The sequence below is a fragment of the Trichosurus vulpecula genome, chromosome 4 (assembly GCF_011100635.1).
Source record: "Trichosurus vulpecula isolate mTriVul1 chromosome 4, mTriVul1.pri, whole genome shotgun sequence".
In the NCBI taxonomy this organism is placed as follows: Eukaryota; Metazoa; Chordata; class Mammalia; order Diprotodontia; family Phalangeridae; genus Trichosurus; species Trichosurus vulpecula.
This window is the reverse complement of record NC_050576.1, coordinates 77461489-77479244: the sequence shown is the minus strand read 5'-3', so window position 1 is coordinate 77479244 and position 17756 is coordinate 77461489. Positions and strand designations below refer to the sequence as shown.

At 44.0% G+C, this 17756-nt stretch overlaps 1 protein-coding gene across 1 annotated transcript; it reads left to right on the top strand.

The window, feature by feature from the left end:
* The first annotated feature begins 1055 nt into the window (after positions 1 to 1055).
* Positions 1056 to 13594, top strand: GLUL (glutamate-ammonia ligase). The gene is made up of 7 exons (XM_036757984.1): positions 1056 to 1238; positions 3873 to 4051; positions 5360 to 5521; positions 7802 to 7948; positions 8338 to 8465; positions 8647 to 8846; positions 9973 to 13594. Exons 1-7 carry the CDS (start codon positions 1078 to 1080, stop codon positions 10289 to 10291), a joined length of 1296 nt encoding a protein of 431 aa, XP_036613879.1. The 5' UTR covers positions 1056 to 1077; the 3' UTR covers positions 10292 to 13594.
* Positions 13595 to 17756: the final 4162 nt, after the last annotated feature.

Sequence of the window (17756 nt, the reverse complement as noted above, 5' to 3'; positions counted from 1 at the left end):
AAATGAAGTTAGGAGTGGAAATGGGGCAAGGAGAAGTGCCACTCCATGCCTGGAGTGTTCGCTCCCCGTTTTCATGAAAACATTCATGCACATTTTGAAAGGACTGGGCTCAAGTCACTTTCCAAGAACATTTGGGAGAGGAAAAAAAAAAACAAACCAACCCACAACCTCCAGACTTTAGGAATCCCGGCCGACTTATTTTAGTCTTTATCTCCCCTCCCCCAACCCTGCTATCCGTCCTGGCCGCAACCCAGCCAGGTCTCACGATTTTACCCTATCTCCTTCCTGGGCCAGTTTCTCAATTTAGAGGGGAAGAATTGGAACAACAGCGAAGAAAGAGCCTAAAGCAAATGACTCTCTTCTGGTGGGGGCAGCATCTGCACAGCACAATGCTGCTGGAAGGGTGGGGAAGTTTCGGCTCATTTCAACCCTGCCCTGGTTCTTGGGGGGTGGAGGGGGGGAGAGCCCCCGGGGGCCCCAGAGAGGGAGGAGTGATCGGAGGTCTTACAGAACTTGCACAGACGCTCCCAGGTTGCAAAGGAGAGTGGGCGATCTGGCAAAGACGGGGGGTGAATGAGGGAAGAAAGGAGGGCGCGGCGCAGCTACCCAAGCTGCGCCAGGTTCTGGGGCTTCGCAACCCGAGCAAGGGAGGTGGTGGGGGTAGACCACAATATGCTGATTGCAGGGTAGGGGTCGGCCTGCTGCAGCAGCTGGAGGGAAGTCCCAGTGCAGCCCGGGTTGTTTTTCTCTCTCTCAGCTGTGGTGGGCGGGGTCCTCCCCGGGCGGGCCAGCCGCGCGCTGGCTCCGATGACCTTCCCCACCCCCACCCCTGCTTTCTCCTTCTTCTTCTCCCACCCGGCCCGCCCCATCCCCCACTTCCCTTTCTTTCTCCCTCCGGCACCAGCCCTCCGCCCCCTTGGCAGGCACCACCCCTTGCCCAATGGCCTGGATTGTTGCGCCCCGCATCAGCTGAGCAGGTCGGCGCTCGGCTGCCGGAAGCCAATCAGAGCATGGAGGGGCTGGCCTTGCACGGAGGATAAATAGAGCTAAGCAGGCTGGCGATCCGGCGAGCTGAGAATGGGAGCTGGTGATTGCTCTACAGCCACAGCCTCCACCAGAGCTACCTCTACGGCCACCAGCGAGAACGTCCAACCGGCCGCGCCGACCTGCGAGCCTGCGGAACGATCGTCCTGCCTCCTCGACTTTGACAGCTTGTTTCTGGACTTTCCCAGACCCAGGTAACCGGCCAGCCCACGCAGAGCTCTCTTTAGAGGGGCGGGGAGGGACCCTGCAAAAGATGTTTTGCAAAACTTGTTTCTCCGCTTCCCGGGCCCAAGGTCTTTCTTTCTTTCTTGTCTCCTCCCCCCCCCCCACCCCATCTTGGTGCAAAGTTGCACCAAAGCATCGAAGAATGCTCTTTCTTATCTTGTTTCCAAGGATTTTGCTGATGCTGGCGCTCTAAGGGCGAGCGCCTCCATTGAAAGACTTGGGGGAGGAGGGGGAAGAGCGTGTTGTTTTCCTTGGTGTGTTTATGTGAGCAGCAGGACCTCCCCCAACAGCTTTCTTTATGGTTGCCCCTGCACTCATAGTGCCTTGGACCTTGGGGCCCGATACTTGAGGATCTGGGTTGTGACTGCGGCATTTCTGTTTTATTTTCTTTGGGAGAGTGAAACCCAGGGGTATATTTATTAGGTTTCGCGTTCTTCTGGGAGTAGGGAGGAGAAAGCTTTTTGGATTTTCCTTTAAAATTCTATTGGAAAGACGAGCGGCCGGTCTGGTCACTGTTACTCGTGCACCACCTCCGCTGCTTGCAGCCGCCGGGTAGGTCCCGGGGAAATTCCAGGGCAATTCGAGGCTTCCATTTGTGACCAAACAATGGGACCTCCTGAGCTGCCGCGTTACCTCGAGAGTCGGCGGAGACTGGAAGAGGCCAGAGACAGAAGGCAGCCGGCCTGGCCTCTTTTACATTCTGCCTGGCTGCCTCACCCTCCCTCCGGCACCCTCTTCTCTAAGGAGGGGCATGCTCCTTCTTACAGTTCTCTGTAAGATCGTAAAATCAGGAGCTGGAGGGGAGGGGTGGGGGGAGGGGGGCAGGAGGTCCATCTCCTTGCCCACCACTGGAAGGGAAAGAAGCGAGGGGGAAAGGGAGGGAGAAAAGGGTGGAAAGCCCAGAAGACTCAGGGTCATCCGCCTCCTCGTACAGCTCCTATATTCCTCGGACACTGAAGTCAGAGGGGACCCCTTTAGTGATGATGAAGGCAGTTTCCTCCCAGACTGTTTCTCCTCGATCGATATCTCCGCACCTTGTTTCTCGATCCTCTTCTCCTCGGGTCCGGAGGGGAAAGGGGGAAAAGCGGAACCACAGCGATCAGTATGAGACCAGTGACTATGAGGAAAGGCATGGACAGAAGCTGAAAAAGAGACGGTTGAAGCGTAGGCCTAATCAGATCGATTTCCTTATCCCACAATGGCCGGGGTGAGTGGAGAAGAGGAGGAGACAGGGGGAAGTGGGGATCTCAAAGAAAGAAAACGGAGAAGATTCTGGGGAGCAGCAGCTTCCACCCCAGACCACTTTTAAGGTCCTACAGGTGTTCCTGCCTAATGTGGTTTAGCCTGAGGTTAGGGACACCGAAGTAGAAACTCCTTGGCTAATAGAGGAAGTACTTTCTCTTAAAAAAGTGCCCCGGGGTGAACTGACTAGACTTGACAAGTTTAGTTGGTCTCCTGGGAGGAGTCCTAGGAAAAGTGGATTTCTCTGGTTTATTGGGGAAGAGGTTGAGGTGTGGTTTTGACTTCAGGCCCATTTGGGCAGTGGTGTCCTGGAGGATATGGCCTGAAGGTTTGACTTCTCAAATATTTACTTGACCGACCAGGTGAATTCCCCCAAAGGCGAGAGTACCAGTTTTGGTAAGTGGGAACTGGGTTGTGGTTACCCATGGGAACAGTTGCTTCTCTGTTCAAAGTTACCTTCGGGTAGATCCCTCCAACCACTCTGCCCTCCTTCCTAATTGTACTTTGTTCCTTGATTTCCAGGATATATTGGCTTCTTTAAAAGAAGCTTGAATTGTTGTGTTTGGGTGTCTTGCGGTTTTTTCAGGACTTCCTTCATTTTTTGATTAGAGGGGAGTTTTCCTGGCTGAAGTTACTTGCCCTAGTGGGGGCAGGGTGTGGATTGGTATATTTAGATTTGATTCCAACTTTTAAATCTGAGAAGTTGCTCCTTCACTACTTAGTGTGTATGCCCTGTAATGGGATCAATAATCTATCTGTACTGTTGGGTACGTATAAGGCACTCTAAGTCTTTCCATTTCTTGTTCCTTTCCTTGGAAGCCTACTGGCCTTCTAATTTTAAAAGATTTTTTTTTCCCTAGGCCCTCCTCCCTTTTTTGTTCTTAACATTCACAGAATTTGTAGCCTTATTATACCATGAGAGAAGAGGCATAACAAACTGATTCAACATATGTATCTCTCATCTCTGATAAGCCTTCTTCCATTTTCATCCACCCAGCTGCTAATGTGTTCTTTCAAGTATGTTCATGTATGTTCCATTATTATGTGTACATGCTGTAATCCCAGTTTAAAAAAAAAAAGCCGAGTAGGGGCGATTTTGGTTTTGTCTTTATGTCCCCAGGACCTACCTTAGTGCTTTGCTTTATGTTAATCTCTGAAATATTTGTTAAATGAATAAATGTCAATTGACTTGAGCTTGGGAGTTAATGCTTTGGGTGTGCTTCTACCTGTCTGGATAAATCTGCTTTTCTGAAGGATCCTAGCAACAGGCCAGCTTGAGGTCAGTATTCTCATGTTTTGTTTTGTTTTTTTTCCCCCTCCCCATCTTTCCTTCCCACTCTCCCCACTTTATAACTAACCAGGACAGCTTCCAGCATGGCCACCTCGGCCAGTTCTCACTTGAACAAAAATATCAAGCAGATGTACCTGAACCTGCCTCAAGGGAACAAAGTCCTGGCCATGTACATTTGGATCGATGGAACTGGCGAGGGACTTCGCTGTAAAACTAGGACCCTAGAGAGTGAACCGAAGAGCATCGATGGTAAGAGGGGAGATCCATCCCTGCATCCCTTCTTTCTATTTTCCTTCAGACCAAAGCATTTTCCTTTAACTGTTTTGTGTTGTGTATACCAGCCTCTGAACTCTTGAGCAAAGTCAATGCAACTCTTAGCCTAATTCCTACCAGATTAATTTTTATTGTATTGCAATTGTAGACAAAAAATGGGGTCGTCTTTTATTTAAATTAAAATCTGTAAGACAGGCAGCTAGGTGACTCTGAGTAGAGCACCAACCCTGGAGTCAGGAGCACCTGAATTCAAATCCTGCCTCAGACACTTGACACATTTACTAGCTGTGTGACCTTGGGCAAGTCACTTAACCCCAATTGCCCTGTCTTCCCTCCTCCAAAAACAAACAAATCTGTAAGAGAAGAGTTGGCCCATCCCATTAAAAATGTGATGCTGGTGAACTGGTCTGACCTTCAGTTTGCTTTCTGTGCAAATCCAAGGTTAATAGTAATAACAGTTGCAAAGTGCTTTATATTCCTCTTGTTTTAGTCTGTGAAGCCGTTATAGTTATGATCCCTATTTTTCTACAAATGAGGAAACAGTCTTAGATGTTAAATGACTTGTACAGGATCATAGCACCTTCCCTGTACAGAATGGGAATGGGGCAGTGACTCCAACTAGCTTAGAATATAATTTTTATCTTACTGAGGAAGAGTAGGTTGAGTAGTGAGGAAGGAAAGACGTTTCATACATGCATAAAACAACAGTAAAAGCCTTGTACTTTTGTACATTAGGGCAGCTAGGTGGCTCACTGGGACACTTTGTAGCTGTGTGATCTGGACGAGTAAGTCACTTAACCATATTGGCCTCAGTTTCCTAAAAGGAGCTAGAGAAGGAAATAGCATACCACTCTTTAAAAGGAGAACCCCAAAGGGGGCCATGTAAAGTTGGACACAACTGAAAATGACTAAATTAATCACAAAAGTATAATTTTGTACTTGGAGCAAAAAGTCTGTTACTGAAGGCTCTGGATATGGAATCATAGAGTGCCTGAGGCTGAGTAGTGTTTCCGTTATCTACCTGTGTGGACATTGAAGTAATAGCTTTCTTACAGAAATCATTTTCCTTACAATATGAGGAGATTGGATTAGATGATCTCTGTTCCTTCCAGCTCTAAATCTGACCAGTAAGAATCTTTCTCTCTTATCACAAGAACTCATTCTTTCTATGAACAATTAGGTGGGACCGTTGGGGGAATGATAATCTAGACTGGAAAACACATGTACATCGTTGAATGGAGTTGATTGCCTCACCTCCAATCTCTTCCCTCCTTACCCCCTCAGAACTACCTGAATGGAATTTTGATGGCTCTAGCACTTTTCAGTCCGAAGGCTCTAACAGTGACATGTACCTTGTTCCTGCTGCTCTGTTCCGAGACCCCTTCCGAAAGGACCCCAACAAACTGGTTTTCTGTGAAGTTTTCAAGTATAACCGCAAGCCTGCAGGTAAGGATAGTTCTTTTTTTCCTCCTGTCAGGGAATGAGGGGAATCATCCCCTCCCCTCTTTCAAAATGATTTGGTTTTGGAGCAAAGGTATAGAGATTAATAAACTCTTGGCTCTTGGAGAAAGGGGGGGACTAAATGAAGCTATTAGTCCATGCAAGGGTCATGAAATTCTGAATGAGGAGCCACCATGTAAATAAAAAGGGGCTAAATGGGAGAGATATTGTAAAGGTAGGAAAGACAAGGATTAGCATTCAGTTAGCATGAACTTAGGACATTGGAATGTCCCTGGAGGAGGGGATAATAAGGGAACTCAAAACTTTGTCGTGAAGATGTTCAAACTGGAATAGAGGAGGCTGAAGAAGGAATCATGGCAGTCTGCAAGTATTTGAGAAAAGTCTTTATTTGGAAGAAGGATTCTACCTGGGACCAATGGCTAAAAGTTTTGGGGAGGCAGATTTTTGGCCAAACATAAGGAAAAAAATGAACCTGGCTTGAGAGTAATGGAGACACCTTCCTGCTGGCTATTTCTCATTCCCTGGAATCGTCTCCCTTGTAATCTTGACCTCTTGGAATCCCTGGCTTACTTTGTTTTAAAGACGCTTCTCAAGAACTATCTAGGAGGCTGTTACAGGTCTCCCTAGCTACTAGTTAGTGCTTTTACACTTAAGAATATTCTTTTTAATTGTGTAAGAATATTCTTTTAATTGTGTATGTATTAATACATGAGTAAGAAGCCTCCCTCATTAAAATGTGAAGTCCTTGAAGGCACCTTTTTGTCGGTGAAGATCTTTAGCAGAGGCTAACTATATGATTTCATACTTCAGTCTACATACTCACTGTGAATAAACTTTCCATCCTTTCCCTTCTCAGGCCCAGTCCAAGTACTTACTTTACCAAGTGACTGTTTTAAGGCTCAGGACCTACCTCACTCACAGTAGAGTTTGGGCTAGATGAACCTATGCCAGTTAGCATTGAACAACTTTTAAATTGTATTTCAACCCATCCCCTTTCCACTGAGCCTCAGTTTTATTTAGTCACTTTCATGGGGGGAGAGAGAATAAGCATTTATATTGTGCTTGCTATGTGCCCAGCTAGGCATCTAAGTGACATAGTGATTAGAGTACGGGGCCTAGAGTCAGCATGACCCGAGTCTGGCCTCAGACACTTGGCTGTGTAACCCTGGGCAAGTGACTTTACCCTGTTTGCCTCAGTTTCCTCATCTGTAAAATGAAGTAGAAAAAGAAATGGCAAACCACACCAATATCTTTGCCATATGGGGTTTTAAGTTGGACATGACTTAAACAACTGAATGACTGGCAATAACAAATGTGCCAGACACTATGCTAAGGGGCTTTTTACGAATACTGTTAAAAAGACAGGGATCACACACCCATGCCCTGGTCAGTGTTGACCTAATCAATGAAGAGACATTCAAGATGCATGTAGGGGCAATGTCAACTGAATGAAAGTTAATCAGTGTTCTTACCCAGGGTTGTCTTGGTGGGGTCTTGGCATCTGGGAAGCAGCCCAGTATAGAGAGATAAAAAGGTGTAAATTGCTTTCTTCTAAGTCCTTTACCTTTAACTTTGCTTTAATGAGTTAAAATTTGGTTCGGTATAGCCTTTTGGGGGAAGCCTGTGGGTAACCATAAGAGGCTTCTGCTATCTTGTCTTCTAAGATTCCAAGGATGTTGCCACTCTCCAGTGTACCCAGGTGATGTAATCCTATTGACTTCAATTAACCATCAACTTAGTAACTAGAAGTAAAATTTTTCAAGAGGTCCCTCAGAGATGCCTTAGAGCACCAGATGCTGGTAGGACCATAGGGACTTTTAAGAGGCCCTGGAGTCCCGTGTCGTCCCCCCCCCCTCCCCCCCCGTATTTCCTAAACAGTCAGTGAAAATTTAAGTCACTTGTCTAGGGTCACATAGCTAATAGTTTCAGAGGGGGTTTTGAACCTAGTCCTCCCTGGCTCCAAATTCAGTTTTCTAGCCACATTTCCTCGGATATAATTGCACGTGACAGAAATCCAAGGACAGCTTTCTTCTGTAAATAGAAGAAATTTGTCTTTAACCCTTCGAATCTATATGGAATGTGGACTCTGCAACAGATTTGGAGTTCAAAGTGAGAGAATGAGCCAATTCATATAGCTTGTCAAGTGTGACAAGCCACCTTAAAAATTGTACCCCAAATCAGCGGTGCCCTTTTTGGGGTGGTACTTAGATCCAGGACTGATAGTAAGGTATGTTCCTAATGGTTTATTTTTCTCTTCTGTTTCAGAGACCAATTTGAGGCATACCTGTAAACGGATAATGGATATGGTAGCCAACCAGAAACCCTGGTTTGGTATGGAGCAAGAGTATACTCTCATGGGAACAGATGGACACCCTTTTGGTTGGCCTTCCAATGGGTTCCCTGGGCCCCAGGGTAAGCTCTTCTGACTACTGAACCCAGCTATTTCCTTTCCTGAACAGCTACAACTAATACTATCATAATCAGTTTCATCAAAAAGCCATGACATTTTCCATGGGGTCCATTCTGCTGTGTCTAAATATGGTCAGATCCTTGTACCAAAGATACTACATTATAATGTGCAGGGAGGATTGGTAGGACCTGTAGGCCCAGCCAAGGAAAATTGGGAGGAAGAGAGGGGTAATCTTCATACTCAAGGAGTAATAGTTAGATGGCTGTGCAGGCCTTAAGATCCAGGACAAACACTTTTCCCTTTTTAAAGGGGCTCGGCTTGGAAAGGGGTTTGAATTTCTTCTGGGACTTCTGCCTTATATGTTTGCCTCCTGTCTTCCCATGCCCTATAGGTCCATATTACTGCGGCGTGGGAGCTGATAAAGCCTATGGAAGAGATATAGCAGAAGCTCATTACCGTGCTTGTCTATATGCCGGAGTCAAAATTGCAGGGACAAATGCTGAAGTAATGCCAGCTCAGGTACAGACTTCCCCCTTGGTCCTTCGCAGCCAAGATTCAGGCTGGCCCAGAGGAAACTGGGACAAGTCCAGAGTAATTTGGGGTGGGAGAGCACCAAAGGGCCTCACTTGAGGGTCTCGGAGTTGAGTGGGATGGTGGCAGCTATGTTTTTTTAAAACCAAATGAATCCTGTTCTCTTCAGTGGGAGTTCCAGATAGGACCCTGTGAAGGGATTGAAATGGGAGATCACCTCTGGATTGCCCGCTTCATCCTCCATCGAGTGTGTGAAGATTTTGGAATGATTGTAACGTTTGACCCCAAACCAATCCCTGGGAACTGGAATGGAGCTGGTTGCCACACTAACTTCAGTACCAAGGCCATGAGAGAAGAGAATGGTCTAAAGTAAGAGACTTACTTCTGGGTAGCTTTGCTCATGGAGGCAGAGGAAGGGGGATGTGGAGGCGTGGGGGAAAATGAGAGAATGGGGGGCAGTTTAGGAAGTCTGGATAGCTAGAAATAGATTGACCATGCTTCCCTAGGTCACGTCCTGTGCACATTGTTGGAAAGAAAGTAAGTTGGAAAGTTGGAAAGAAAATAAGCTTTTTGCCTATGTTTGGGATTTTCAGTTTCTGCCTAGGGTTCTTAAAGCATGTGGCACATTTATTTATGAAAAGTAGTCTTTAGAGAGGAACAAATTCAGTGACTGGTATTAAATCTTAGTTGAGGAGGAAAATCAGTGACCAACAATTTGGACATTTTAAAAGTTGATTGGTAACTGTTTACTCTTTTCCAGTTGCCCCTCCAACCAAGGTGCGCTACAACATGCACGCACACGCACACACCCCCATCCCAATATAGGGATTGCAGGCTCACAGCTGTACTACATTCCTTACTCAGAATTCTCCTTTCAGCTAAAAGAGGGAGATTCAATTCTTCATCTTCAATGACTGTAAACCAAATTTGTACTAGTACAGGCTGATGTAAATCATAAATGAGTAGGGAACAGAATAAGTCATTTATAAAATTGGTCTGTGCCTAGTGCCTTAAAGTTTACAGAGTATTTCCAGGGTTGTGAGGAAGGTTGGATACAAGTCCTCTTTTGCAGATAGAGAGAAGTTCAATGACTTGTCCCTGGTTAATAAGTGCCTCTGATTCTGGGTCTCCTACGACTTAGACAATTTTCCCATTACACTACAAAGTCATGACCCATAGTGGTTTTCCTTAAACAGGTTGAAATTTGCTTGCTTTCTCAAGGAAGTAGAAAATTTGGAACTCATTTTAAAAAATCTTAAGCTTTGTGCATATAATTAGGAAATAGTTAATGAAGCAAATAAAAATATATTGGAGGAAAAAGAATAGGTTGAGAACTCTTCCGTGTTTCAGATTTGAACTATTGGCAGAATAAATGTTCTAATCCTTTACCTTTTACACTTAGAAACATATTGATCCCAGTATCAACTCCTTTCCCATTCTTTGTCTTTCATTGGCCTGGTTCTCTGACCTCACCATGCACATGCTTTTTCTTCAGGTTTATTGAAGAAGCCATCGAGAGACTAAGTAAGAGACACAAGTATCACATCCGAGCTTATGACCCCAAGGGGGGTCTGGACAATGCCCGTCGCCTGACAGGTTTCCATGAGACATCCAATATCAACGAGTTCTCTGCTGGTGTGGCCAACCGCGGCGCCAGCATCCGGATTCCCCGGATGGTTGGGCAGGACAAGAAGGGCTACTTTGAAGATCGCCGCCCCTCTGCCAACTGTGACCCTTACGCAGTGACAGAGGCGCTTATCCGTACCTGTCTCCTCAATGAGACAGGAGAAGAACCCTTTCAGTATAAAAACTAAGTGGACTAGACCTACAGATAGCTTCTGTATCCCCCTCCCCATAACCTTTTTCTCATGCCCTCATCCACCTCACTTCTCCCTTCTTCCAATTTTCCCTACTAGATGTAACTCAGGGCACAAAATACCATGTTTTTTGTGCCCACAGATAACTCCTTGCTTTTTTTTTTTGTGGGGGAACAGGAGTAGGGTTGGGATGTTTTTAATGTTTTTTTTTTTTCTCCCATCATTGACTTTTGAAGACTGAGAAATAGTATGTTAGTGGGGGAAAAGGGGGCTGGGGAACATAACCACTGCTTCCATCTAATCAAGTTTGTACATCAACAGAGACTTGTGGCTTCCAGGAAAAAAAAATAAAAGTATTTGAGATGGCAGGTTTGGGGAGAGTGGAAGGTGGGTAGAAGGAGGAATTTACTGAATTTTTTGGAAGGGAGGGAGAAGAGCATTAAATTCATATGAGACTCTATATTTTTCTTAAAAGATAAGAATTAGTAAGGGGTGGTTATATCCTGCTTACAGGAAAACAAACACTTGGTTTTCTAGTTGTATGGGGCCTAGTGGGGAAACCCTTGGCCAGAAGATGAACCAATGGGGACTGTTCAGCATTAGAAAAGAGAAAAGGAACCTCCTTGCCCACTCATCCTCCCTTTACCCAAAGCAGAGTAGTATTTTTATATTTAAATTTGAAAACAAAAAAACAAAGTGTGTGTTCATGGGGTGGGGGTGGAGATGTAAAGCAGGTGGGAAGGTCTGGTCAGAAGCAGGGAGTTCCTGCTGAGAAGCAAGGACTACTAGAAGGGAATTGAGAAAAAAAAAAAGCCCAGCTTTTGTGGCTGGACACCTTTTCAGCTTACCCTCTTGCCCTTCTGAGCAGAGGTGTGTCACAGCTAAAGGCAGCAGGAAGCACTGGGTGGCTGTGATTTTAACAAGCACACATTGAATGAAGGGCACATATGAGGGGGGGATGGGGTTGGGGGGGGTTCTTAAACAGTGTGAGTTGGCTGGTCAACTTAACCATGTTACTGAAGAGGTGGGAGGGGTTGTGGGTGTTTATTTTCTGGTGGGACTAGGGTGTCACTAAAGCAGGCCTTTTGATATGTTAAAAAAAAAAACCCTTTATAAAGGCAAAACAATTTTAGATTCTAATGTTTATAGGGTTTCTAAGTTGTACAGTTTTTCAGAGTTGCATGCGTTTATGCCCTAGTATGCTCAAACCCTTTCCTAGGTGTCATTTAGTGATTAGGTTCGGGTTGACAGAGCTGGGGTTCAGACATTTGTGTTTTCGTACCCTGGTATCTTTTCCGAGTGCCAGGTCTTCCTTCGCCTTTTTGTCAAGATTTCTGATAAGCTTTTTTTCCTTTTATAATAAAACAGAACAGAACAAAAATACCTTTTATCTCTAGCTCTCCCCCTGGTTTGTTGTGCCATTACTGGCTTGGTTAGTTGGACACCATTAGACACAGTTGTGTGGATTTCCTGGCTTTGACCTCCGGCTAGTTTTTTACCCTCCTTTTAGCCTCTCATGGCCACATACAGCATATTCAGCCCTTAAACAAGCTACTTAATTGCTAGGATAGCTCCTATAAATCAACCCAGAGTTTAGATTCATTTCCATTGATGTTTTCACCAAGTTTTGTATAGCCTGATACGTGAATCTTTATTCTGTTTGCCTTTTATTAAAAAGAAGAAATTACAAATTACAAATGCCAAGTACCTCGCTGCTGTTTGGGAGCTTACGGTTTTTGAGAACTAGAAAACCAGTATCTGAACAGACTACTTAGGGGTGCTGCTGTCATTTCAGAGAAGAAAAAGGTCCCAATACCTCTGTTTAAATAGCAAATTACATGAAATGTTCTTGTCTTTGTAGTAGATACTTGTGCACATAACCTCTTACCCTAATAGGTGGAGAGTTTGTGTTTACTTTTCCCTTTGTTTCTCAAAAATCTCCAGGCCTTGTCTGGGTATTCTGACCATTGGCAAAACTTTCTCTATGCTATGAGAAACTACTCTCACTGGAATTTGTAGTAGAGTTCAATTCAAATTTACTTGGCTTGTCTTGAAATACAAAGTAGTTCTTTCCCTTGATTAAGTACTGGGGGTGGGAGGGTAGGAGAGGAATTGGAGGCAAGACTTGGTTTTCCAATAATTGAATATATCTGCCTGACCTTAAAGTTATTTACCATTCCTGATTCTAATTTTGGTGGAATTTTGAGGGATTGGACTAGATTACCTTTAAATTGTGCCTCTAAATCTGATCCTTCCAGTAACCCTAAATAACATAACCTAGTCCCAGTATTTTCACTGTTGTTAGTGCTTTCAAGAAAGGTTACCAGTTGGATTATATATGGCCAGTAGTTAAAGATGTAACAGAAAAGAGATTAGCAAAGGCGGTGCTAAATGAATCTCACAGGATGTGATGACATCCAGAGAGTGGGTGACTTCCCAAGCGCTCTCTAATGTCACTACCAGAAGATGTAGAGTCTAGGTGGTTAATAAGGTTTATTGTCTAAAACCAAATCATGTCTGTTCAACCAATCACCTAATCATCCTGTCTCTTGTCTCCCATGCTCCTCGTGGATTTTTAATACTTTAAAGTGGACCTTGCGATTCTAGGCCATTTCACTGGTTCTAATTTGCCTTGTGGAAAGGGTACTACTGCCTTCTGAATGAGATTAGGAAGGAATTACCATATTCCCATCTCCACTTTTACCTGGCATTTGCTTTAAGCCACTGCCCCAAATGTCTTTGTGTTTCTAAGGTGTGTCTTGTGCGTCGTGCCTCATTTAACAGACTTGAATTAAATGATAACTTATGACTAATAGGCAGCCACGCCTTCAGTCTTGGAAATAGATCTGGCAGGATCTTCTAGGACAATAGTAGCTTAAGGAACTTGACCCACTCCAGGTATCAGTAACAGGTTCCATTGAATTCTCTTGGGAAAAGGATGAAAAAATCAGGCCTAGCCACAAGCCCAGAAGACGAAATTGTTCTGGTAGAGCAGTAGGTGCTGAGGGTAACGTCTTTAAGTGACCTGTCCCAGTTCCTAAACCATGGAAGTTTTGGATGAATCCTTCCCTTTTTGTCACTAGACAGTTGGGCCAATAAAGTCCAAAGTCTAAAAAGAAATTTAGGAATCCGGAGAGCTTATACCACTCTCTTGTGCTCAGCAAGACTTTTATTGATTTGGTTTGTTGGCGTTAACACTTGACTATCTTAAGTTGTATCCCAAGATTGCCACTCTCCAGTTGGGTTTTGTCAAACCAATTTGTTCCTAACTTGACTGTTTAGTAAAACAAGCAAACAAACCCTTTAAAGACTCCCTTTCTTCTGAGCTTGAATCTTTAAAAGTCTATTGCTCTGGCTTATAGAAGAGGTAATTAGTCAATCAGCATTAAGTGCCTGCTGTATGCTAAGTGGGGATACAAACAATATATATGTGTGTGTGTGTGTATATATATATATATATATATATATATATATATATATATATGTATGTCTCAGCTCTCAAGGATCTTGCTTTTGGTGGGGGAAGACAAAAGAAAGCCGAAGGGTGGGGGTTGGGGAAGTATGGGGGGGGGAGTGGGGAGGGGATAGCGGAAGGCCAAGTGGAGGAATGAAATGAAAAAATGAGTGCTGTGGTGGGAAATGAGAAGTCTGCAGTCTCACTTTAAAGGAAGTTCCATCCTGCAGTCAGAGGGTACTCATGGAGTGTGGCTACTGAGGCCGATTGGATGTTCCAAGATATTTCCCAAACATTAATTTACTGGGGATATTGTGGAGAAGTCGAAGAAGTACAATATAAAATAGTGAGGGGGAATAGGGAAGAAAAGGCCAGGGTATTGCAGAGAACAGGGGTATTTTCAATTTCTTGAAATGATGAATTGGTCTGGGAAATCAATTTGCTTTGAGATCTAAGTGGTGGAATGGTGCTTCCCAAAGGGATTTATTATGCCATATGTAGTTGGCTATCTTAGAAAATTAGGCATCTCCAGTTCACAGACTGTAATTATCTCCACCCAGATCCATCAGATGCTAGTCATTTCAGTCCTCACCAGCCCTGGCATCAACAGGAGGTACTCAAAAGAAAACTACAACTAATCCTTAAACTCTACATTTTGAAAGTAACAAATCAAAACGGATTAAGATGTGGCATCACACTATTCCGGACCCCTCCCGATTGCATCTAAATGTTGTTCAGTTGTGTTCAATTCTTCCTGATCCCATTTAGGGCTTTCTTGGCAAAGATACTTGGAGTGGTTTTACAGATAAGGAAACAGAAGCAAACAGGGTTAAGTGACTTGCCCAGGTTCACACGGCTAGTAAATGTTTGAGGCCAGATCTGAACTCCAAAAGATGAATCTTCATGATTCCAGGCCCAGTACTGTATCCACGGCAAACCCCTACCCCCCCCATCTAAATACATACAGCCATTTCCCCAACCTTAAAGAAAAGGCTATCCTTCTTAGGGAAATAGACATGGGATTAGAGTGCATCTATTAGACATAATAAGCATTCACATTTTTCTGTTGGAGTTTATTGTGCAGAATATGTGCCAATCATGAGAAGAACTTTAGGTTTTGCAGTCGTGAGACCTGGTTTCCCATTCTAACTCCCTTGTTTTACTACTGGTGTGTTCTCAGGCAAGTCATATAATAAACCTCTGGGCTTCAGGTTCCTGAAATGAAATGCTTAGAACTAAGATCACTGATCTAGAGCTGGAAACCTCAGTAGACACCAAAGTCCAATTTCCTGGGTGAGAGTGTACTGGTTGGGGCTTATGAGCCGTATATAGCAGTAGGAAAAAAAATCTAGTCTCTGAGGGGATAAAATAATAGCAATATTCTATGGACCTCTCCAAAGTCTGTTCTACACATGTTTATTGATTCTCATTGAAAAAAAAAAACCAAAACCAAAGCCTATTATCCCCATTTTACAAGTGAGAAAATTATCAAAGCTGAAATTTGAGAAGGTTTTCTTCAAGAGAGATCAATTTGCTTTCTGCTATTTCAAATTACCACTTTAGATGTTGGGATATACCTTCCTTTCCAGCTTCCTAGCAGGGTCTTCAAGTCTGAAGAGGTTGACGGCTCTCAGCAAATCATATCCCAACCCTCACAAACCTTAACTTTTTAATGTAGATGAAATCAAATTGTTACTACCAAAAAAGGTGGATTAAGAAAACTTTTCAGAATCACTTCTGACTCTTATGCCAGCTTCTACAAAATCTTCGTGAGAATAATCTAAATTCAGGGAAGCCATTCCTGCCCTCAAGGCATTTATCTTCTGTTGATAGTGAGGTTCTTCAGATAACATGGGTGATATTTTACTGATTATATTAAGACCAAGTGTTTTTCTGAAACAAAGGCCTATATTTCTAAGTCCAAAAATCTTCCAGTGAGTTTCCATGACTGTAAAGCACAGAAGAACACCAACGAACTAAAGCTGAGATCACCCAGAAGGCAGTGTTCTAGACTACAGTGTATTACCAAGGAAGAACTGAGCAGGAGTGGAGGTGAAAAAACTGTCAAAGAAATGTATGACCTAAAGAAAAGTTGGTAGTTCAGAGTGAGTCTGTGTAACTTCATCAGTACTCACGCATAATGAAAACATAGATCTCCAGCAGAGAAGGATGTACCAGAGGACAAAGACAGGAGTCGTGAATGAATGAAAAAACATAATTAATTCCTATGTACTAAGCTGCATTCTAAGTACTAAGGGTCCAAATACAAAAGAGTCTCTGACCTCGAAGAGTTTACAATCTTTTGGGAGGAGGGGTAGAATAAACAAAAAAAGGGGAGTGTCAGCCCCTTGGGGTGTTTTGGGATGGAGCCCTAAAGAAACTGACATTTTCTTTCCGGTATTGATTTAATTAATCAATTTACAAACATCTACCTACCTACTATGTGAATGAGTCAGATTAAATCATCTTTAAGATCCTTTTCAGTCATTCCATTATATGCCTTCAACCTCACCCTCACCAACCCACTGGTCCCAGGTTCCTCTTGTGGTAAAAATGGAAAAAGAAGAGAACTTCAACTCAGAATTCAATCTTAAAATACTTAACACTTACCATCTATCTGGGTGACCTTGAACCAGTCAATTCATCTCTTTGTATATTTCTTAATACATTAAATTAGAAGATTGGACTATGTAATCTGAGGTTCCTTTGAGCTCTAGCATTGTATAATTAATGACCTAATTCTCATTCATTAAGTTTTTTCTTGCGTCAAGGGACCACCATGGGAAGGACACAATCACCCAAAGTCCTCCTGCCTTTGTTGGTCTCTGTTGACTGCCAGGAGGGGACAGATTGTACCAGGGACTTTTGAAGTCTCCTAATAGCCAATGTTACCTTAGAACAATTACTTTCAGATCCTGAAGGCATTTGTTTGGTGCTGTTTTCTACACAGCCTCAAAAAACTCCAGGAAATATCACTAAATTGAATTGTAGAAACTTGTTAAGGAAGCTGCTGTCTGAGAGGCCTAAGCCCAGTGACAACATGGGAAGAATGGAGACATCCTAGGCTAGTTCTCACCACATTCCTATATCTCCTTTCTTGTTCATTCTGCTTCACTTTTGCAGACTTTCTTGTCACTGTCTTTCCTCTCTTTTTGTCTCTTTCTTCATCTCTCTCTCTCTCTCTCTCTCTCTCTCCCCCCCTTCCCTTCTTTCTCTCCTCTGTCTCTGTCTTTCTCTATTTCTTTCACTGTCTCTGTGTCTTTCTCCATCTCTGTCTTTTTCTGTCCCTAGCTCTTCCTCTCTGTCTGCCTGTTTTTTCTCCCTGTTTTGTCTGTCTCTGTCTCTCTTTCCTTCCCTTCCTTCCCTTCCCCCCCCCCCCACTCCCTCCCTCAGTCTCTGGTGCTTCAGGCCTAAGAGCCCCAAACCCATTGGTGAGATTAGTCTATGGAGGAGTTTGGATTCCTCAGATAAGTCAGAATCTGGACATCCTTCCCAGCCAAATGGGTGTTGTTCTTTTCACTCTGGGCTTTACCCAGGCTGGCAAGCTTGGGGTAATTTTGTTTTTATAAGTCACATTATGTAACTCGCATCTTGAAGAATGACACTATGCCAATTTGGAGGTCACTACTGGAGGGAAGGGGAGAGGAAGAGAAAGAGGAAGAGAGAAAAGGAGAGAAATATGGAGAGGGAGAGAGGGAAGAGCAAGAGACAAAGGAATAGAGAAAGAAAAGGAAAAGGGAATGGGGAGATATTTCTTTTCTTTTCTTTTTGCTGCTTGTTCCTACCCCAGGGTTTAAATCACCAAATTAGTGACCTGAAGGCTTCCTGCCCAGGTTCTCCTCACACCTCCCCATCTAAAGCAGGATGCTAGGCTCTGTATCTTACCCTAGCCCCAGCAGCAGCCTTGTTTGTAGAATGGCACAATGCCTCTTCATTTTTTGCTTTCCTCCTCCTTTCCCTCCCCGTCTCCCTCCTCCCCCTCTTTTCCTTCTCCTCTCCCTACTCCCC

Excerpts from the sequence above, each read along its gene's own strand:
- GLUL (XM_036757984.1), top strand. The coding sequence starts at position 1,078 with ATGGGAGCTGGTGATTGCTCTACAGCCACAGCCTCCACCAGAGCTACC. Across the intron at positions 4,052-5,359 it reads TGAACCGAAGAGCATCGATG|AACTACCTGAATGGAATTTT; the intron begins GTAAGAGGGGAG and ends TTACCCCCTCAG. Across the intron at positions 7,949-8,337 it reads TGGGTTCCCTGGGCCCCAGG|GTCCATATTACTGCGGCGTG; the intron begins GTAAGCTCTTCT and ends CATGCCCTATAG.